At 36.9% G+C, this 17,724-nt stretch overlaps 1 protein-coding gene across 1 annotated transcript in view; it reads left to right on the top strand.

The window, feature by feature from the left end:
• The first annotated feature begins 4,174 nt into the window (after nt 1-4,174).
• The window catches only part of YTHDC2 (YTH N6-methyladenosine RNA binding protein C2), a 75,967-nt gene continuing 62,417 nt past the window's right edge, over nt 4,175-17,724 (top strand). The window contains exons 1-4 of the mRNA XM_046667869.1: nt 4,175-4,540; nt 5,693-5,783; nt 12,882-13,078; nt 14,401-14,600. Of these exons, the coding sequence (XP_046523825.1) occupies nt 4,339-4,540; nt 5,693-5,783; nt 12,882-13,078; nt 14,401-14,600 (690 nt within the window). The 5' untranslated portion in view covers nt 4,175-4,338. The remainder of the gene's footprint in view (nt 4,541-5,692; nt 5,784-12,881; nt 13,079-14,400; nt 14,601-17,724) is intronic.

Raw genomic sequence — 17,724 nt, 5'->3', positions numbered from 1 at the left:
AAGGGATATCAGACAGGGGCACTTATCTTTCTTGCCTTTATCTGATGCTGTCTGATGATGTGCTTCCTTGTTGCTGAAACTAAGAGGGAGTGGCAAACACTCCAAGGCTGGCAGAGTGGTAGGCTGGACAGATTCTGGAAGACTGAGGGCACTGGCGTACAATGCTGAAACAATCAACCCTAGAATCACCCTACTTCTAGACCTCTTGCTATATGAGATGATAAATGTCCTTATTTTGGACCTTTTCTGTTTGGAATTTCTAATTGTACCATCTAATTGGTACTGAATGCTAAAGAGGAGCCAGGAATTGTGCTAAACGCTTCATCTGCATAAAGGTAATACAATCTAATTTAATCCCCATAATAACACTGTGATGTAGTTGTGTTTATCATATACATTTTATGGATGGGGAAATTAAAGCATAAGGAAGTTAAATCCTTGCACAAGACCACACAACTATAAAGTGGTAAAAACGAAGATTAGAACTTTAGGCCTTTCTGACACTAAAGACAACTCGAAATCATTTGTAAATATTTTATATCTTCCCTACGTCTAATTTTTCTCTGAAGCATACGTAAAAGGTAGAATTGCAGTGTTTCACTCTAAGCATCTACAAATTTCCAGGGGTACACAAAAATATTAGATAACGTAGAATCTGATTAACCTTATAATTTACTGCTATGTAACTTTAGGCAAGTATTCTCTTTTATTTCAGTGAACATGTTCCATATCCTCACTAGGTACCAGAAATACAAACATTTAGACATTTATCCAAAGAGAATGGCAAGAAGGAAAAAAGAAGCAAAACATTAAATCAATGCTTAAACATTAAATCAACAATTCTATAAAATGAGTATTAAATATATCCATTTGCAGATGGGAAACTTGAGGCTCAAAAGGCAAAGTAGTCAAGCCACAAAGCTAATAAATGATGGAATCGATAAGTGGTGGAATTATGAAGTTACAGAGTGAGATTGAAAGCAATATTTGTCTGACTCTGTGTAAAATATTTTCAGTTTTACTGCAATATATTTAGTGCATCCAGATATTATCTACTATCTATGTTTTGTCCTGAAATGAAGCTAGGCTTCATGATCAGCTGGTCCTGGTTTCCATTCTTACTTCATTAATTACTGTGACAATTAATAAAGGGAAACCTCATTTAAAATGAAGACAGGAGGCCAGAAGGGGGAACTCCTTTACAGTGCCACCGGAGGTCAATTGCAGGAAAGATAGTCAATTACAGACCCCATCAGAAAGAAGTCATCAACTGGAAGGAATAGTCAATTACAGGAAGAAATGTGCATTGCGTCCCAAACAGAAATCTCCCAGTTCAGCAACTCAGCCAGTGAGAAGCCATCACCACCCTAAACTCTTGCTTTTCTCCAATCACCTTCCTTCAAGGCCACTCCTCCCAATTTTTTCCTTTTTCTCTATGAAATAACGTTCTTCTCCTTTGATTGTTGAGTTTGGCTATGGTCTGCCATAGCATACACATCCCAAATTGAAATTCTTCAGCTATTCCTGAATAAACTCATTTTGCTGGCAAAATAATTGCCTCTTTTATTTTTAAGGTTGACATTACCAATATCATGGCCTTGGGCCAGTTTTTAACCTTATGCAGCCTGTTTCCTCATTCGTATCACAAGGTAATATAACTGCTTCATATGGCTTTGTGAAGATTGGGAAAATAAAGACAGTGCTCCTGGGCACTTAATAAATGACAGGCATTATTATTGCACAGCTAAGGAAATTAGGATACATAGAGATCAAAGTAGTGATAAATGTTCACCCAGTTCACTGGTAACCATGCCAGGACCAGAATGTAGAACCTATTTCTGCTTATCCAGAACTCTTTCTAGCAGCCAACCAAGGAGACTAGGACGTTAAGGATTATGAAGAAAGTTTTTGGAGGGTAGAGACAACCAATCCTAATTCCAGATTCTAAAATACGGTCCACTGATAAAATGTTTATTGTGTGCCTATTCAGTTCTAGCTGCTGATGAGACAGTGACAAAAAGATCAACAAGATTCCTGTTCTTAAGGAGCTTATATATATTCTAGGAAGAGCAAGTAGTAAATAAATAAACAAAATAATTTCAAACAGAGGTAAATTATAACAGATTGATGTGGGAGAGCCTGTCTAGGTAAGGGATGGAATCCTGCCTTAAATGATGAGAAAGAGGCATCCATATAAAGTACTGGGAGGAAAATTGTCCAGTGTTGGAGGAAACTGTGCAAATGGAAAGTTCTGCTGATGGTAGTGTCACCGAACCTGAAGTGAGTTCGCTCACCCGTTGCGCAGCAAGCCAATCTCTGACACCGGGGGTGGTGGAAGAAAGTAGGAACTTTATTTTTGCACAGCGCTGAGCAAGGAGAGAGGGCAGCTAACGCTGAAATCCCAAACTCTCTGAAAAGCTAAACGGAAGGGTTTTTATTTGGGGCTTTAGGTAGGGGAGCGGGAGCATATGGCCTTGTTGGTCGGAGCTTTCCCACCAGCCTGTCTTTGGCCTTGAGACACTTGCAGAGAGGAGGGAGCTCTTGACCTTGCTAGTCAGCAGCTTTCCCACCAGCCCATATCTCTTTGTGGGGAGGAGATGGTCCAGGTGCGTGTCCTTGATGGTGTCTGTCTCCATGGAGGATAGTGGATTCTGGAGGCAGGAAGCCAGAGAATAAGCAGGGAATGAGTGTTTTGGTTTTAACCCCATATATGCTGGGTTTAATGTGGGGAAACTGATACCAGGGTCGGTATCAGTAGTGAGCTTGGTGTGTTCAAGGGAGAGAAAGAAATAAGTGCATTTGAGCACTGTTGAAACAGTAAACAGACATTGATGATTAGGCACCTAGTAACTAAAGTATTTTTTCTTTTTTGCAGTTAGTGATTATAGCTTTCAGTTGTTCAGCTGCCCACTGTTAACTGTGCTGTTTAGGCAATACGCTGACTCCCACTAGTTTCCTATAGATAACATCTCCCTGGCGCCTGATTCACCCTGGCAATGGGTGTTCGAGCTGTTTTTCAGGAATTAGGATCCGCTTGTTCAGATCAGGCTGATTGAGACCACCAACCCATCAACTGGGCCCACGCAGATGCCTGACAAGTGACCTTTTGATGTCAAGAGGCTAAAGACTCCACCCTCAGATCATGCTAATGTCACCATTTCGTGAACATGCCTACTATGAAGAGGCATGAAGTTTGAATACACTTGTGCAGATAATCCATTACCTCACCTCCAATCATCTATCTCCACACTTCAGACCACCTTGCCTCCTACCCCATAAACACCCCCGAGTCTCCATTTTAGAGGAGTCAGATTTGAGATTCGTTCTCCCGTTTCCTCACTTAGTTGCCTTGTGATTAAAACCCTCTCTCTGCTGCAGTCTCATCATCACGGTGTTTGGCTTTCCAGGCAACCGGCGAAAACGAACCTAGTTTAACACTGTGAGGATGAGAGTAGTGGGAGATGAGATTTAGTGGATGTTAGTAGAATTGCGTACAAGCAAGTGGAAATTCTCACAACCTTTCTTGACCTCCCAAACTAAAGGGTTCCACCTTCCTATTCCATCATCTCATATAGCACTTATACGTACCATTTAATCATTTACTTGTTTATTGTCTGTCACTCTCATTTAGGGTTGCCAGATAAAAGACAGACGCTCAGTTAAATTTACATTTCAGGTAACAAATATTTTCTTACTATATATGTTCCTAAATATTGCATGGGAAATGTGTAATACTAAAAAGTCATTCGTTATCTGAAATTAAAAGAAACTGGGCATCCTGTATTTTTTTTTTTTGCCAAATCTGGCAACTCTAGCCTCACTAGAATGTAAACTCCAGGAGGGCAGGAGCCATTTTTCTGGTTCCCCAATGTCTATCTAGGGCGTAGCATAGTGCCTGCGAGGCACATAGTGGGAGCCCACACACGCTTACTGAATGAATTAATGAAGGATTTAATGGAACAATGAGTGACTGAATCAAAGGATGAACTAGAGCTCCGTAGCGCGAGGCGTGCGCGAGGACGGAGAGGAGCACCTCCGTGCGGGACATTGGACGAGCGTGCACCGGCCCGAGGCAGCCGGCGGCAGACGCGCTGAGGTCACGGGCCCCGGCGGCCCTCGTGACGTCATCACGCCCGCGCGCTCCGCCTCGCAGGGGCTTAAGTGGCACCGGCGCCTCCTTGGCTGTTGTGGTGACTGGGGGCTTTCGGGTTACCCCGGCCCAGCTCAGGCTGCGTGTGGGGCCGTCCGGTCCCAGCAGAGGTCCCCGAGGCTCTCTCTCATTGGCCGTCAGCCAGCAGGCTGGCCGCTCCCTCGCGGGGAGAGCATCTCCTCAGGGCCATGTCCAGGCCCAGCAGCGTCTCCCCGCGGCCGCCGGCTCCTGGCGCGGGCGGGGGTGGCGGGGGTGGCGGGGGCGGCCCCTCTCAGTGTGGCCCTGGGGGCGGTGGCCGGGCCAAGGGGCTGAAGGACATCCGTATAGACGAGGAGGTGAAGATCGCAGTCAATATCGCTCTGGAGCGCTTCCGATATGGGGACCAGAGAGGTGAGGTTCCTGACAGGGACCCCGCCGGCTGCCCCACCTCCCCCGAACCCGGCCCGGGTGTGCAGGGGCCGCCTCTGCGGAGGGAGGGAGGACCCGGCCGCCCCGCGGCCCGGGGGCCTGGGCCGCGCTCGTTAGCCCCCCCTGGGAGGTGAAGAACCAGCCGGCGTCCTGCGGATCGGCAGGGGTGAGGGGCACTTGGCCGGCATCAGAGGGTGAAAAAGTCAGGTTACACCCTTGCAGGAGGCGTTTCTGTCCGGAGGGAGAGGCCTATCGGCAGCTTGGGCGCCTAAGCCACAGCTTTAGGTATTAGTAATCTTAAAGGAGGTTGTGGTAGCCTTAACTGAGGCACGTTCAAGCCACAGAGGTCGAAGAGCGGAAGGAAATCAGGCAGTACATGCACTGGCGATCTGTAGTGCTTTGATTAGATCCTAGAAGCATTACGCTAAACACCTAAAGAGATTGAAACTTGTTTTGGTGTAGGAAACGGCTTCCGCACTTCTGAAGGTTAGAAAGGTATTTGATGCAGAACCAGCAGCCGACCTGTGGTCATCTGTACAGTATAATGATGCTCATTCCGATTTGCTGGCCTAAATAGGGGATCCCTTACTGTGGAAGCTTACAGTCCAAGACAGAGAATGACCTGGACAGAGTGTTTCTGAGCTTACATTAAACAAAGGTAAAGCTTCAGCAGTATATAACAAATCCAGTCTGAGATAGTGATGAGTTATCAATAAGGACGTGGAATGGGAATTCTATACAGTTTTGAAGGCAGAGACAGTGGAGTTTGATGTTGCACATTCATAATACTTGAGCATGCCTCATGATGGAAGTAAATAAAAGTTTTGTTAATTAAGCAAGTAAGGACTAAGTTAAAATATTATCATCCGTCATTGTGCCAACTCAAGATTCCAGTACAAGTAAGAGGAATAATCTTCGGTTAGCGTTAGAGTCCTTTATCACATTTAGGTTTATCTTTTGTTAATATAACTCTGGTAGACATTGAGTTGTTATTGAATTAATATGTGCTTTTCAAGTTTGATTATATGCTATATGAGTTTATTCATATTTTAAATCTATATATGTTGTATATTGAAGCACCTTGATAGAAAATTGCTTAGCCTCAAATGGTACTTTCTGTTTTTTTCCATGTAGAAATGGAGTTTCCTTCTTCTTTGACCAGTACTGAAAGGGCCTTTATTCATCGATTGAGTCAGTCTCTTGGTTTGGTCTCTAAAAGTAAAGGGTAAGCTGATAGCTTTTCTTCTTTAAAAAAATTATTTATCAAAAAAAGAGAAATGTTTCTGACTACATTTAAATAGTTATTACTGTTTTAGGTTTACATTCTTAATTATATTGCATGTAGATAAACTGATTTTTGTCTGTATCAAACTCAGCTCTTTCCTTTTCCTCCTATCTCCCTTTTTTAATTTTCCTTAGGGGGCAACAAAGAAGTAAATTTTAAGATGTAAGAAAAAATAGCTTAAAAGTTGAAATTGATTGCTTGAGAAAAATATTTTCTTTTTTTGCAGAAACTAGATCCTTTTTTTAAGAATGGATGGAGTAAAGATAATAAGTACGATTATTTACAAAACTTATCTCTTAATGTTACTGTACTGTAATGGTAAGCTTTAGAACACATATTCATTGTTTTCTTTCCTACCAACTCAAGAATCTGGTGATTAGAAATGGTTGAGTAAAATGGAACAGGAGAAAACAGTATATATTTTTTGAGTGTTCCTGATCCATATGGGGGAAAAAGTCATTTGAGCCCTTCAGGTGGAAGAACTCTAAAATTCTCTGGAGCTGTTTTATTTTGGGAGTAAGGATGGTGGGATTCCTCTATAGCAGGGTTTCTCAGTGTTGGCGCTGTTGATGTTTTGGACTGGGTAATTCTTTATTGTGGAGGGCTGCTTTGTGCATTGAAGGATGTTTAGCAGCATCCTTAGCCTTTACCCGCTAGATGCCGGTGACACCTCCACCTGCAGTTGTGACAACTAAAAATGCCTCTGGACGTTGCCAGAATGTTCCCTGGGGAACACAATTGCTCCTGGTTGAGAACCACGGAGAGAGGGAAAAAAAGAAAATTTCAGCTTACCGGTTTTTGCCAGGTTAAGAAGAGGGAAAGCAAAACTTTATTAAGTACCTATATTAATAAATAAAGAGTAGGAAGGTCTTAAAATGAAATTAGCTTATATAGGAATGTCTTGCATATGAATGCCCACCACGGTGATACATTACTGACTGAGACAGAGGCTTTAGCTTAGGTGAATGTGCATTTTGAATATCATTAAGGCCAGTGCTGGGACAATGGTTAGGTTCCGGAGCATGCCCAAATTATAGTTCTCTGGATAGGTAATATTCTGCATTTGAAAATAAAAATAGAGGACCATAATCCTTTATCCAAAAACACCCGGACCAAATATGTTTTGAGATTCTGATTTTTCAGATTTTAGAGAAGTATTGTGGTATATTTGCAATATGATATGTAATATCCTTAATAAGGTATGGGCATCACCTTTAATCACAATAATATTTCTACTGGAAAATGTATGAATATTCACACTAAGACAAATAAAGACTAGAAATAGCTTCATGTCAATTTAATCAGGATTTGCTGCCGAACAAAGCTGCAGCAAACCTACAGAAATCTTCCAGTTTTCAGAGCTGTTTGGGTTTAAGAGTTGCAGGTAACAGGCAGTAGGCCTGCACTAGAAATCATATATTATAAATGCACACTTCTGCAGCTATGTCATTTCTGTGGTTAAATGGTTTTTGAATTCTGAACAGTTAATTTAGAAATGACCATTGGAAATTACTCTTGGAAAAGCAGTCCATTGGAATAGACCGTCTCTACTTCTGTGCAGTAGCATGGCCGGTTAAGGGATGGTGCAGAATGGAGAAACATCTCGGGAAGGGGAGAGCAAGAAAGAAATTATCAGGACAAAAAAGAGAGATAAGGAAATATTGAAGAGACAGAGAGAGAGGAAAAAGGAGCGAGATGCTAAGGGAATCAAGGCAACCCTGCCTGCTTATCCAGCCCCTAATACCAATACCTAGTGCTCCACAAACCCTCCTATGAAATTTCTTAGCTCTTTTCTTCCCCTTTTTATCTTTGAGCAAACTTAATACAGTGTTTATCTAGTGGTCCTTGTGATTTTTAAATGTCTTTCCTTCTTTTCACGTATATAAAAAACTAAATAACTTTGAATATACTTCTCAAATCCTTTCTTTTCATTTGTGTGAGAATTTGTACCTGACTTATTATATTTCATGGGTTTTTCTGTTCACCCTTGAGTAAAGATTTTTTTTAACCTCCTAGCATTAACTTCATTAACTTATTAGCAAATTAGTTTTTCTGCTTTTTTTTCTTTTGTGCCTGGTATTATGGCTCTTTAATACATATTTGAGAGACAGTCTGGTGTGGAGGAAAGAGCAGGAAACCTGCATTCTATTCCATCTCTGAGCACTTCATTCTCTAGCTTTGGTCATGCCTCTTAACTTTAAAGGCCTGTTTTCTTAAATGTAAAATATGAAGGAGTTATTCTCTTTGTTTTAGTTAAGATTCTGTGCTTCTGTAGTTCATTTTGAGCTTCCTACAAGGTTTTTAAAAATAGATTCCAGGCTTACTCTGTGATAGTTTACAATTTTTTTCTGATCACTTTTTCCTTTTTGATCTCCTTTCTTTCAAAATGAAGCCATATGTTTTGGATTTTGTTTCTGTTTTCCCAAAGAGTTGAATTTGCTTTGCAATTGATTATTTTTAATAATTGCTTTTTTTTTTGGTGAAAATATTCTTGTTGGAGTAACACCTTCATTTTGTGTTCTTTAGTATATCCTAATGTTTTCTTTGAAATTTTAGTCGAGTTTTTCCATACTAAAAATTTCACCTCCTTTTAATTTGTTTCCTTTTTTCCTCAACTGAGGTCACTGTGTTTTGGTTTTAAGAGCACGCTTTTCTGAGTCTTTAACTTGTTCATGAACAAAACAAAATCTCTTTCCTATTCTTTTATTCCAAGTTAGACAAAATGAAATTTATAAAATGAACTTTGTTAAAAACTTGTGGAAGGAGAAAATATAATGTATATGAAAGTAGGTTTTCCAAGTTTCTTTCCCTGTGATTGCTTAAATCACTGCTTAGTAAGTATCCAAGTGCTCTCCTCACCCTGACAAGGAGTCTCAACCCTGTGAGGAAGCCCCCTTTTCAGATTTGGGTTACTGACTCCCTTGCCTCTTGCCTTGGAAGGTTGCATACTGTGCTTCCCCTGTCTTCCCCTAGCTAAAATAGGAAAAAAGGGATAAAAGTGAGGAACTCTCTTAGTGAATTTTGGGATATCTATTGAAAAGAAAAAGCCTATGGTGCTCAATAATATTAGTAATAACAGCATGCAACATTTATTAACCGCTCTTGTGCAACAGGCATTGTGCTAGATGCTTTAAATAGATTATCATTTCATCCTCACAATAGTCGTGTGTGGTGGGTTCTCATTAAAATCTGGTACCTGTATAACAGATGAAGCAATTCAAGCTTGGAGAAGTTAAGTAATTTTCCCAAGACTGCACAACCAGCTAGTAGCAGAGCTAAGATTTGAATATAGTTAATGTTTAATTAATTTTTTATGTTCACACTGAATTCAAAGCAATGTCCTGGGAGCTATGAGGAGTTAAAACGGAAATGTTAGATAGGTCTCATCTCTAAAGTTGCTTATAGTCGTTAAGTCACAGAAAGAACAAATTTACCACAAAACATAGTGTCTATGACATGAAAGCACCTGTGTTTGTGACAAAGTTAACTGGTTGGTGTATTAATTTCTAGGTAATCATAAAAAGGTACAAATTGCTATGATGCAAACTTCAATAAATTTGCAATTCTATATTACAGTATTAGGGAGAAAATGGTTTGGAGTTAGGTCTTTGCATCTGTCTGCCTAATGGAAGTATAAATTAAGGAGATGTGAAATTAAGCATATACTGGGCATCAAATGAACATTATTTTTTTAGAGACCTTAGCTCCTTGGTGGCCGTGAGCTTTTTAAGTAGTGATTTCAGATTTTGGCTCTTTAGATGATATTTTAAACTGTTTACAGATTTGGAAAGTGGGAAATAGCAAGGCGTTTGGTTGTATTTGAGTTAAGTATTCTGTAATGTGCTGTGTAAATAGATAAATTGATCAATGTTAAAATTGCATCAAATTTGATTAGTTATATCATCATTTTTCTTTAAAAGGAAGAAGACATAGAAATGCCAAAACTTCTTTATAGCGTGTGTTGATTACTTTTACCCTTTGAAAATTGGAAGTTATGATGTTCTTATTTGAAATTTTAGTACATTTACCTTTATACTTAAAAATTGCATATGGGGCTTGCATTTTATTATTTTAAAAAATTCTTATGGGGCCGGCCTGATAGTGTAGTGGTTAAGTTCCTGCACTCTGCTTGGGCGGCCCAAGTTCGCTGGTTTGGATCCCTGGCATGGACCTATGCATCGCTCATTAAGTCATGCTGTGGCGCCATCCCACATACAAAATGGAGGGGGATTGGCACAGATGTTAGCTCAGTGACAGTCTTCCTCAAGCAAAAAGAGGAAGATGGGCAACAGATATTAGCTCAGCGCCAATCTTCACCAAAAAAATAAAAATGAAGAAAATAAAAATTCTTGTGTAGTTCATTCCTCTAGCATCTTTTCCATATCTTGCAGTTAGTTTCTAGTTAATTTTGCTCTATAAAGAAGACTCTTACAGTTTTCATCAGAACATAGTGTCAGTTACTTTGGAATGAAAGCATAATGAGGAAATCTCAGTATGTTAGTTTACATAGTAGGACAAATCTCTACTGTATTGGATATTTCTATCCTCACAACAATGAGGTGAATATAGTACCAAAAATTTCGCTAATCTTTTTATTGTATATCAGTGTCACTGTGGTGCTGAATGTGGTAGGAACGAGCACTAATAGCCAGAAGTAGAATCTTTTACTAAAACGTAAAAGCTGTCAAGCTGATGTCATCTTTCTGCCTCACCATCCATATTCAAACTAAATTCAGTAAATTTTAAATGGTAATGGCTAAGTACTCACCCCTGCTTTATATGAGTTATTTTTACACATAAGTGCTGTATTATTATTAGGCAACCCAGTGAAACTTTCCTAATTTCAATCTGACCTATTATTTTGGTTGTGAGCTTAATGAGGAAAAAGTGTATTTTACTCAACTTTGTGATTGTAGTGCCTGGCATACAGTAAGTGCTCAATGTATGATGAATGAATGAATAAAAGAAAAATAGTTACAGGTGAAATACAGCAAAACTTTACTGAGATGAGTTTTAAGAAAATTAAAGCATCTTGGAGCTGATAGAAATAGTAGTGAGTTTAAAATTAACTGGTATACAGTGTTGGAGAAGTAAAATGATTTATTTTTGATCATATAGTTAGTTGAAAGATTCTTACCAGCCGAACACAAACCTCCTGACTCTTGCTCTAGTGCTCATTTCAGCATACTTCCTGCCTTCTGTATGTAAAATTTTATAAAGTAAATGGCACAGAGGGGAGTGAATGATTGAGTCTATAACAACTGTGCTGAAGTTTCAGGAGGGTCCCTGGGAAAAGAACCTACAACAGAGACCATCTCTAGAATCCAATAATTCTGATTTACCATGGAAGTAACTAAAATTTCTAGATCAGGTTAAATTTAGTTATTTCATCTTTATACCATCATTTAAGCATGACTAAGCACTTGTTGTGACAGCATAGAAAGCTTATAATTCATTAAAGCAATAAGGAGTTTCCAGAAACCGAAAATTTTGGTAAATTAAAAACCTCACTTAGATGACTTAGATGGCTAAAACTGTATAGGTTAATCCCCAGTTTTATGTCATTCTCACAGTGAAGATATCGTTGAAAAATTTTAAAGCTAATGAAAGTTAGGAAAATTATACATGTAATTTTCTTTATATTTGTGGCTATGTTGCTTATTTCTGTAACATGATAGTGACATTAACAAATGGTGAAACATATTACAAAATGTTTTTGGTAATTTTTTTATGCTTTTTTTGTTGAGGAAGATTGGCCCTGAGCTAATATCTGTTGCCAATCTTCCTCTTTTTTTTTTTATCCTCCCCAAAGCTCCAGTACATAGTTGTTTGTCCTAGTAGTAAGTCCCTTTAGTTCTTCTATGTGGGATGTTGCCACAGCATTGCTTGATGAGCAGGGTGTAGGTCTGTGTCAGGATAACCAGCAAACCCCTGGCTGCTGAAGCAGAGTGCACAAACTTAACCGCTATGCCCCTGGGCCAGCCCCTGGGTAACTTTTAAAAAAATATAATAAATGATATTTTTTCTTGACTATAATTATAATAATAGCTTTCATTTTTTTAAGTGTTTACTCTGTGACAGATACTGCCCTTTACATGCATTCTTATTTAATGATATGTATAGTCCTTTGAGGCAGATATTGTTCTTATCTTAGGCTCAGGGATATTTTTGCTAATAGTCCCACAGCTAGTAAGTGGTAGAGCTGGAATTCAAACCCAGGTCGGTATGCTTTCAGAGGCTGAGCTCTTTACCGATTTGACCACATTGTACTAGATTACAGATATGTATTATTAAATCATTTCAGAACACGTTTGAGGACTTCCTGTGTGTATAACATTGTACTTAGTACTCTTGGAGCTATAAAAGTCATAAAAGACATGGTTAGACCTGGACCAGTTAAAAAACCAAATATGCTTATATCAAATAATTTGAGAACAGTTATAAATCATTATTTTATAATTGAAGACTAGAGTTAGAAGCTTTGAAAAATTTTGTTTTTTTCAATATGCATCTGGGATACTTTTCGGTAATGCTGGTTTATATTTTTCTGGTCCAGCCACCAAACTTGGCTCTCGGCTCTCTTAACCAGTTTTCGGGGGAGCGTGATATTACCAGTATACTGTGGAAACATTCAGTGGGTCTGGACAGTGAACCATAATTTTTTTATCATGATTTTTAGATTCTGTTGTTCAGATTGGTTTTATCCCTCTATGTGTTTCCCAGCATGTATAAACTGGTGATGTTTCATCCACCATGAAGTCTGTTAAGACAAACTTTAACACTTACGGGTAAGTATGCCATTTTTGCTGATTTAGAATTGGATTTGCAGCATTTTGAAATTTTAATTGAAAGTGGTCTTGTGGCCACGTTAGCACTAAACCCCTCTTTATTGAATTTTTTGGGATTTTCAGCATCTTCTCCCGAAGTATTTTGATTTTTTTCAATGTTTTGCTTGAGACTTGTTTTCTAAGTAGGCATACATCATATGTGAACAAATTGACTATATATAGTAAATAAATGATTTTTATTAATATTCAGAAAGGGAGCAAATAGATACCTAACTGTGAAGAAGAAAGATGGATCAGAAACAGCTCATGCAATGATGACCTGTAATTTGACTCATAATACAAAACATGCTGTTAGGAGCCTAATTCAGAGATTTCCTGTCACCAATAAAGAGCGTACTGAACTTCTGCCTAAAACAGAAAGAGGAAATGTGTTTGCAGTTGAAGCTGGTATGTATTTTCTGGGGAGCTTCCTTGTTTATCCTATTATTTGATGACTGTTCTTTTTCCATTTTAAATTTATTTTTGAAAACTAAGATGAAGTAAGATTTCTTAATTTGAATAGTTTGTTAGAAATTATTGAGGGTTGTGAAAATTTTGGAGTAAAATACAGTGTTAAGGTGTGTCATAATGTTAGATAAGTTTTTTTGTGTGTGTCATTATGGCTCCAATTTACTGAGCACTTATTGTGTGCTAGGCAGTATACTAAACTCTTTATACAGGACCTCAGAACAGCCCTTGCAAGGTAAGAATTTCCCCTATTTCACAGGTGAAGAAACTGGTGCTAAGAGAAGTTAAAGAATTTGTTCAAAGCCGCTCAACCAGCTGGTAAACTGCAGAGCTAGGATTTGACTCCGAGGTCTGGACTTTACTATATTAAGCTGCCATGACATGCTAATAAATGAGATTTTGAATTGGGGTTTTAGCTTCTGGTGAGAGACAAGACAGAGTCTTCAGTGCATTAACTTTCTGAAAAGGTAGATAAATAATATATTGAGGTTATAAAATGGAGTTGTAATTTCACTATTTGGAAAAATAACTTCCCTAGTGAGAAAATGATTTTATTACCTAAAGTGACAGAAATTGCATAATTTCCATTGTCTGTTGGAGTAGGTTTGCAGAGTCTAGAAAACATATGGTCCTAGATATCAAGAAATTTAAGTTTTAAATACATGCACACAACAGTATTTTGCATTGTGGGAAGAATATAAAACACAGCATGCTTGTTTTTTTTTTCCTGTCTGCTTAGTTAAATGTAGATGTTGGGTGAAATGCTGAGTTAAGAAATTTGTTAAGCATTAGGACCTTATATTTACACGTTATTATATTTGATCACAAAATCTATATGTTTAACTTTAAAAATAGAGGATATTTTTCTTTTTCATAATGTGTTTTCATATTGTCCAAAATAGTCTTTATAAGTATAATGCACATTGTTTCCTACTATAAAATTTTAATTTTCTGTCATTATTGATAGATATCAAAGTTGTATTTTATTTTTAATGGTTATTGGATGATTGATTTTTGTTCATTTGTAAACATTATGCGTCAGAAGTAGTTTTGAGAAATCTGCTTTCTAATTGATACTGAAATTTGTAACATGTTGTCTAAGAATATTAAGTGTAGGAGTACAAAGGTTGAGGCATTGCTTGCTAACTCTATGTAGACTGAGTAGAGAAGAAACACTTGAATTACATTAGAAATTATCTTTATTTTTAACACTTTTTTTAACGTTGATCATAAATTTTTTGTTTTCTGTTGATTTTTCAAAGAAAACCGGGAGATGAGCAAGACAAGTGGGCGACTCAATAATGGCATACCTCAGATTCCAGTGAAAAGAGGAGAATCCGAATTTGATTCTTTCAGGCAGTCTCTGCCAGTGTTTGAGAAACAAGAAGAGATTGTTAAAATAATTAAGGAAAATAAAGTAGTGTTGATTGTAGGAGAAACTGGGTCTGGAAAGACTACACAGGTTTGTTTCTTCTTTGACATTTATAGAAGAAAAAGTATTTTATCCCATGTGACGGTTTTATATCAAATGTATACTACATGTATTTTAACAAAAGCAAAAAAAGAAACTTCTGGTTACTTTAATGGTTATTTCAGAAATAAATTATTACTGGGAGTACATTGTGATAGTTTGTAGAAAGGAAATGTTTTACAATATTTATTTTTACACTAGTACTTTGGGCCTTCATTTAAACAGAGGTAAGGATGTGATTTGGCATCATGGAACAATGTGGACTTTGGCCTTCAGTTCAAGTGCCAATTTCCTTGTTTATTGGATGTGAAGTTTTAGGCTAGTTTTGTAACATCTATGAGCCAGAGTCCTCATTTATAAAATGGAACTAATAATTGCTACCATTTGAGGTGAAGTTTAGAGATGTCCGTAAAGTGCCTACCATAGTGTTTTGTACATACCAGCTAAATTAAGAGCAATATTAATAACATAAAATGTTAATATAAAGTTCACTGTAGGATAGAATTAATGTAACAGTTTGGATGTTTAGAATCAAAGTACTTGATTATCATGAAGTTTCACTCATGGGGTGACAGATTGGATGTATGGCACAACGTTATGACCTTTTCTTCTTTATGTTCTTTAACATGTTAGCATGTTAAAATAGTAAAATTACTTTGCTTTTGATAGAGGTTCAGATAGAATAGTTCATATAATTTTACATTTTTTTCTTTTATGGACAAATTTGCTTTTGACAATTGCTTAAGATATCCTAGGGTTATGTTGGTTGGTTGAATAAACTTAGTCAATAGGTAAGGCAAGGCCGTAGGAGACGTTAACTATAAACTTTACCAATTATTTACTTGTAGGACTTAACTATTTTCATGGAAGTGTAACTCTTTATCCTTAAAACCTGAGCCTGTAAAACTAAATAATTAAAAACGTGATGAAATTTTTATCTGAAGACAATATATAAGATTTTTCTTTAGCATGAATCCTTTTATGATTAAGTGATATTCCGTGGAGTCACTCCAGAGATTCTGTTCAGGCATCTTAGATTCTTACAATTGCTTTAGTGTTAGAGTTACTTTTGCCAGTAGGTGTTAATTATAAGTTTTATTTATATTGAATGGAGATTATGGAAGTTTTGATAAATATAATAAATTTTTTTTTATTTAAATTATTTGAATGTCCTTGCTAATGATATTTGTATATTGGAATTATGTATGCCTATTTTCACAATTATGTATATCATTTTACTAGGTATGAAAAGAAACTTGAAAATTTAATTAGGAATTAAATGTACTCTTTGCTTTTCAAAATAAACTGTTAATCTAATGGGTTTAAACCTAAGAAATAATTGTATGTTGTTTGAGGAGTTAAAGTACTGGTGTTTTTATTCTATGAAATATAACAGAATTTAAAGTCAATATCATTAGCCAATTTCATCCTGCTTTTGGTAGCATGAGGAAATTCAGTGCCTTTTGAATTTTCATGTTCATTATGTAAAATTCAAACATTATGGAAAATATTACATAGAAAGTGAAAGATTTCAAATTCTCTTGCCACCTTCTCTCCCTGAATGGTCAGAAACTTGGAGTATACGTTTCTGGGTTTTTTTTTTTGAGTATCTTTGTTTTGTTTTTGTTCTCTTTATAGCATTGATATGTATTGTTTTTTAAAACAAACGTAGGATAATATTATACATCGTTTTTTTTGAGGAAGATTAGCCCTGAGCTAACATCCGCTGCCAATCCTCCTCTTTTTGCTGAGGAAGACTAGCCCTGAGCTAACATCTGGTTGATGAGCCCATCTACCTCTACTTTATATGTGGGACACCTGCCACAGCATGGCTTGACAATCAGTGTGTAGGTCCACACGCAGTACCCGAACCTGTGAACCCTGGGCCACCAAAGTGGAGTGTGTGAACTTAATTGCTGCGTCACCTGGCTGGCCCCTATACATACATTTTCCATCTTGCTTTTTTCCCTTAATAGATATTAGATACTTTTTCATGTCACTACCTAGACACGTACCTCATTTTTTAGACAAGTTTATAGTATTCCTGAACATTTTTCCACTAACAGTGATAAAAAATGACAGTTTACTGTGTGCTGGACTTTTATAAGAATATCTCATTTGAACCTCTCAATAACCCTAATTCGTGTAGGCTTTCTGTTATCTCTTTTTACAGATGAAGGATAAAAGCTAAAACTTACAGATGTTAATCTGTCCAAATTCACATAGCTAGGAAGTGGCAGAGCAGGAATCTTATTCTTGTATTGTACTTACTTTCTTATACTATATCCTAATATTTCTTTGCTAATTTGTGGGAGTCTTTTAATAGGATAAATTCCTACAAGGGAAATGCTGGATCAAGAATGTGCCAATTAAAATTTTTATAGCTACATTAGTAGTTATTGTCTATTAATTGAAAAAGTTATTGTATTAAAATAGTATTGAAAGTATTGAAAGTTCCCATTTCTGTAAAGCTTGGGCAACAATGGACAATTTTTTTTTTACCTTTATCAATCTGATAAGCAATAAATAGTTTTAATTTGCATTTCCTTGATTCTTAGAAAGTTGAATATCTTTTTATTTGCTTATTATCCATTTATATTCTGCGAATTGCTTATTTAGATCTCATTTTTATTTTTGCTTAATCATTTTAAACTTATTTTTAATAGCACTCTGGTATATTATGGATTCATGCCTTTTGTCTGTTAGATATTTTAAAATTAATTTTCCCCATTTTTCGTTTGCTTTTTGGCTTTGCTTATGGTATCTTGCTTAGTAGTTTTACATTTTCATTTGGTCACATCTGTCAATCTTTTTTTTAGGGCTCTGAGCCATGCTAAGAAAGGCATTTCCTACTCCAAGATTAAAAAGCATTCTCTTATAAATATTTTATTCTAATACTTTTATATTTATAGTTTTAAAAATCCATCTGTAATTTATTTTGTATCATATCAGGTAGAAATCTTTTTTCTCATGTTAACATCTAATTGTTCCAATATAATTTTTATTTAGTTATCCTTTCCCCCCTGATTTAAGATATCAGTTTTGATCATATACTAAGTTTCTATAGTACCTCAGTCTATTTCTGGAATTTTTGTTATGTATCTTTAATTATCTG

This window comes from Equus quagga, chromosome 7 (genome assembly GCF_021613505.1).
Source record: "Equus quagga isolate Etosha38 chromosome 7, UCLA_HA_Equagga_1.0, whole genome shotgun sequence".
In the NCBI taxonomy this organism is placed as follows: domain Eukaryota; kingdom Metazoa; phylum Chordata; class Mammalia; order Perissodactyla; family Equidae; genus Equus; species Equus quagga.
Note: the sequence above shows the minus strand (reverse complement) of the source record. Positions and strands in the feature narration are given on the sequence as shown.